A 5,173-nucleotide genomic window follows, 5' to 3' on the forward strand; every position below is an offset into this window, starting at 1 on the left:
TTTTTCTATATGAAGATTTATCATTTGTTTTATTTCAAAATGTTTGATTCTTTATTTTTAATCTCAATCCAACACATTTGGATATACAACATTTTTTGTTTTTCCATCTTGGGGATGAATAAATAAACAATTTGGAATGCCAACTCTTGAACAGGCCACGTATAGCTGTCCGTGCGAAAAGCGCGGCTCCTCCAAATTCAATCTGCATACTTGAAGAGTTTGTCCTGGCGCCTTGTTGACGGACATGGCAAATGCTAGACACACTGGGAATTGCGAACGCTTGAATTCAAACGTCATGTCTGTTTTTATCAGTGGAATACGTGGTATGAGCACAATTTCACCTTTCGCTTTCCCAGTCAGTATTGTTGCTTCAACTAAATTTGCCATCAATTTTTTTACTGCCAGTCTTGTGCCATTACACAGAGCATTTAAATTCCGTAGTAAAATAATTGATGAGCCGACCTTTAAATTCAAATAATGTGGTGGCATACCAGGCGGTTCCATTGAATTGAAAAATTCAACTGGATAATTCACTGCGTCATCTTGATTCATTGCGCTGTCAACAGATTTATATGTTGTCACTTCATATGGCAATTTTTCTAGAATTTGATAATTGATTGAATTGATATGCACATTTTTGGTGCCAGTATTGCGCGTTCTCTCAACCAATCGTGATACAGGTAATTTTGAGCAATATTTGGAAACACGCATTCAATCAATTTTTCTTTTAATTGGAGAATTGTACAAAAATTCTTCGGCAATGTGATCAAGCCATTTGTATTATCGATTCGAACTTTGCCATTTCCGATCTATAACAATTGCTTGTGCAACTGAACACGCATGTTTATGTGTAATGTCAATTTTTGCACATATAGCCACAGAGGGGAAGACTTCAAGCATGCATTGATCTCATCTGCCGGTGTTGATCGTGGAATCACGGGCAATGTTTGTCGAAAGTCACCTGGCAATAATACCAAAGCACCACCAAAAAGCTGTTGATTTCCACGTAAATCCTAATTGTGTTGATTCTTCAAAGTCCAAAATAGAAAGACCGAATATCAATGTACACCACCTATTGGATAATACGATGAAATGACAGATATGTTGTGTTGTGGTGACTTTCATTCCATTGGCTCTACAAAATCCCTATTGAAAAACTTGCAGCCATGTTTATACTTGACTTAATTTATCCAAAGAAAAAATAAAAACAGCACATTATAGCAACAATTTTCCACTACGTTTTGATACTTTTCGTACGAAATGATGCAACAAATTTGTGCAAAATTATTGAAATAAATTGAATTGGTTATTATATTTTTTTGAGCTCAAGGCCGGGTTGAAATAAAACAATCTATAAATAGCAGCTTTTGACATGTATTCTTGTTCTTCTTCAGCTCTTCTTCTGCTAGTAAAAATTTCTCTACCAAGAATTTGCAGCTCTCCTCTGTTATTACGCTCTCGATTCAATTCTCTCTTGCAAATTTTTTGGGTTATTATACACTTTTCCAATATATGTGAAAATAAATACGCATGCGTTATGTTGGATAAAATTATCGTTGTTGTCCGTACTCGTATGTACCATCCCACTAAGTGTATGGGGTGCTTTATTGTTGCATATTTCACCTTTGGTGTATTAACCCAAGAATGATAGAATACAAGATTGCGCCGCCCTGGCCGTTGACATTTGTGTACCACACGTAAACAAAGAATAAGCGAATAGAAGAACGAGTTGAAACTGCCAAAGCAGTTCACTTTACAGTGAAAAACGTGTTTTAATTTTGCTAAATGCGAAAATATTGCATTTTTCATCTAATCTTTTAGAGAATAGGTAACGTTTTAGTGCACTCCATTGCTTTGCAATTGAGGCTGCTTCAGCAAACGTTTTAGTGCACTCCATTGCTTTGCAATTAAGGCTGCTGCAGAAAACTGCGGCAGCATCTCACCGGGATTGATTAGTTAACTTGCTAATGGAGGCTGCTTGGAGCAGAAGCAAAATCATTCTGAGGAAATGCTGTTAATATAATAACAGAGAACACAACATGCAGCGAATCGTCCCAGCGCTACACTTGCATCTACGCTTCTTGCATCTTGACGGCTGTCGCAATTTAAGACACAGCACTTCATTGTATTAGTTTTACGCAGTCTTCAACTCAAAAATCACTCACAACTCGCAAATTAACACAATCTAAACTGATTTTTAACTTCTAATTCAAATTTCTCCTTCGCTAATTTGTAAACAATGGCTTATTTACAAGTTACCAAATCTGTCAAAATCGGCAAAACCAAAGTAGCGGTACCACTGACGGCGCCACCTTTGTTCGCTGCACCGTGGTATTAACCATACCAACCAATGTTGCCACTTTACCATTTTTACGTTCCAAAAATCTTACCAAATCAATTTCCAAACAACCAGTTTTTTTATCATCAGAACATGATATTTAGTCGTTTCATATTTACTTTATGTAAACATTTTAATCTTTGAAATTAATTCAATTAGTATCAATTATCTTATGTCTAAAAATTAAAAGAAAATGCAATAGATACCTATAGAACTCATCGTCGTTTAAAGTACAAAACCGGGTATCAACAAAATGCAAAACCGCGTTTCAAGATAATGCAAAACCGCGTATGTGAGGTTGCATAAATTATTTTCTAGAGAGTAAAAACACTCATATTTCAAAATTATTTTATTTTTTACAAAGCAATCGCATTACTGGCTAGTATATTTCAGGACGAATGGATAAGGATTGAGCCAAGAGCTTGTGTGAGCAAATCCAATTTTTGGCAGCCAATGTCAGTTACGCGGTTTTTGCGGTTTTTTTTAATTTTTACAAACGAACACTACGCTACAGCAGTACAATGCAATCCTACAAGTAACCAGTTCCACGCCAAAAGTTTCCGTGTTTGAACGCAGTGAATACAGAAGAGCCCTAAACATTCTTGTCTACCGAAGGAAAATGAAACTGCCAATTTGACCAAAATGGTAAGCCTGATGGCAACACTACTTGTGGAATGTTTAATAGCTCATATTCAAACAGGTGGTGTATTATGTTCACACACACTAGCTTTGTTTCTTTACTTTTGTAGCAGATAAGTATCAGGAACGCTCACAGAGAGAAAAATGGAATATTAATATAATTGACTCTTCTGACATTTTCATTCATCCTTCTCTTCGACTTTGTTTATTTTTACACGAGAAATTTATTTTATTATTCTTGACGGCTAATATGCTAGTTGGGATTTATTGCCAATTGGCTGGCCAAATTAAATTATAAATAAACGATAAAGGTTGCTAATAATAAGAAAATGAAAGAAAAATATTTTGGTTTTGTTTTCCGTAGCAAGACTGTAAACAAAGGATGAATGAAATGTCCACGAAAACACTAAGAGCCGGTGCGAACAACTGACAGCACACAATCCCAATACTCGTTTTCAAAGTGTTTTCGTTGTCGGTCCGAACATGGTATAACACTATCTTGTGTAAATATCTGTAAAGAAACAAAGCTACTGTGTGGTGTATTCAGTATTCATTTTTTGGTGAATTCTTTGGACAACTGTCAATTGCCCACGGAAATTATCAGCATAATATAACCAGTAAACAGCCTTCGGTGAATATGGCGACTGCCTTCCTCGGGGATGAATATGCTAGGGATGAAATTATTGGTACACACGCCTTCCAAGCACGCAGGGTTGCTTTTAAGAAAGAAAAAATAATTAACTCCAAATAGTTTCAAAAAGTATAGTGTAAAACGAAATTTATTGAATCATTCCACATAAATTGGTATACATAAATGACTAATTTTCTAAACGATTTATATAAAACGCATTTCATAACCATTTGAAAAGTACTACGGATTGTAAATTTTTGTTAACTATGAGGTGAATGAAAATTTTCAATCCGGCCTGACGGTTTTGAAGAATTTGTTTGCTCTAATTTTATTACTAAGACGTCTAATAAATGCATGGCTTTTCGTTCTTAAAGAATAAATGTCAGTAAAGACAAGTCTTTTTTGTATAATTTCTGATTTTAATTGCTCAACTTCTTTTGCACCAGAGCAACTGTCAAAAATTTCCAGCAGTAAAAAGTTACGAATTGGCACAGCAGAAATGTAAAATTTTCTCGCCATAATAAAAAGTTTTTTCAACATGGAACTTTTCTACTAATTCACATGAAATTACTATATCAACGCTCGGAGCGCTGCCACTGAGGGCCTTTGCCAACTGATAAAAAAGAAAAACTTTGGAAACGTTCCCACGACAGTCGGGTCTACGTAACCGGAACGACCCAGATTTATATCTGGCCAAGGACTGTCACTCCAACAACACTCCCCAAAATCTCTTTGGGGAATTTGTATGCCGTTACAACAACAACAACAGAAAATTTGGAAAGACCAAACAAAAATTTTGAGATTTCTCGTTGTGAATATGAATGTCATAGTTTTTACCTAGCTCGTGGGACTACGCAAAATTTTGACAGCTTGTAAATATGTATACACATAAAGTTATTGGTGGTAATAAAGAGTTAAAATCAAAATGGAGTAAAGAACAAAAAGCGTACGTTAGTTGTCAGTTATAAAATAAATCAAATTTATTTGCGAATATTTGTTTATTCTATTTATTGAAAGGCAACCACATGGAAAAGCTTGTGTTAATTATATTTAACGGGTGATTTTTTAAGAGCTTTATAACTTTTTTTTTAAAAAAAACGCATAAAATTTGCAAAATCTCATCGGTTCTTTATTTGAAACGTTAGATTGGTCCATGACATTTACTTTTTGAAGATAATTTCATTTAAATGTTGACCGCGGCTGCGTCTTAGGTGGTCCATTCGGAAAGTCCAATTTTGGGCAACTTTTTCGAGCATTTCGGCCGGAATAGCCCGAATTTCTTCGGAAATGTTGTCTTCCAAAGCTGGAATAGTTGCTGGCTTATTTCTGTAGACTTTAGACTTGACGTAGCCCCACAAAAAATAGTCTAAAGGCGTCAAATCGCATGATCTTGGTGGCCAACTTACCGGTCCATTTCTTGAGATGAATTGTTCTCCGAAGTTTTCCCTCAAAATGGCCATAGAATCGCGAGCTGTGTGGCATGTAGCGCCATCTTGTTGAAACCACATGTCAACCAAGTGCACGAGCTGTATTTTATACGGTTTTACACCAAGATCTTTGCGTAA

At 35.7% G+C, this 5,173-nt stretch overlaps 1 protein-coding gene across 1 annotated transcript; it reads right to left on the bottom strand.

Moving 5' to 3' along the window:
* Positions 1-210: 210 nt before the first annotated feature.
* On the bottom strand, positions 211-711 carry LOC118756648 (the record flags this gene model as incomplete). The annotated part of the gene is made up of 1 exon (XM_036491402.1): positions 211-711. A coding segment is annotated over exon 1 (501 nt), but the record flags the coding sequence as incomplete, so codon positions are not given.
* Positions 712-5,173: the final 4,462 nt, after the last annotated feature.

This window comes from Rhagoletis pomonella, unplaced genomic scaffold (assembly GCF_013731165.1).
Source record: "Rhagoletis pomonella isolate Grant_MI unplaced genomic scaffold, Rhpom_1.0 Rhpom_scaffold_11333, whole genome shotgun sequence".
NCBI classification, from domain to species: Eukaryota; Metazoa; Arthropoda; class Insecta; order Diptera; family Tephritidae; genus Rhagoletis; species Rhagoletis pomonella.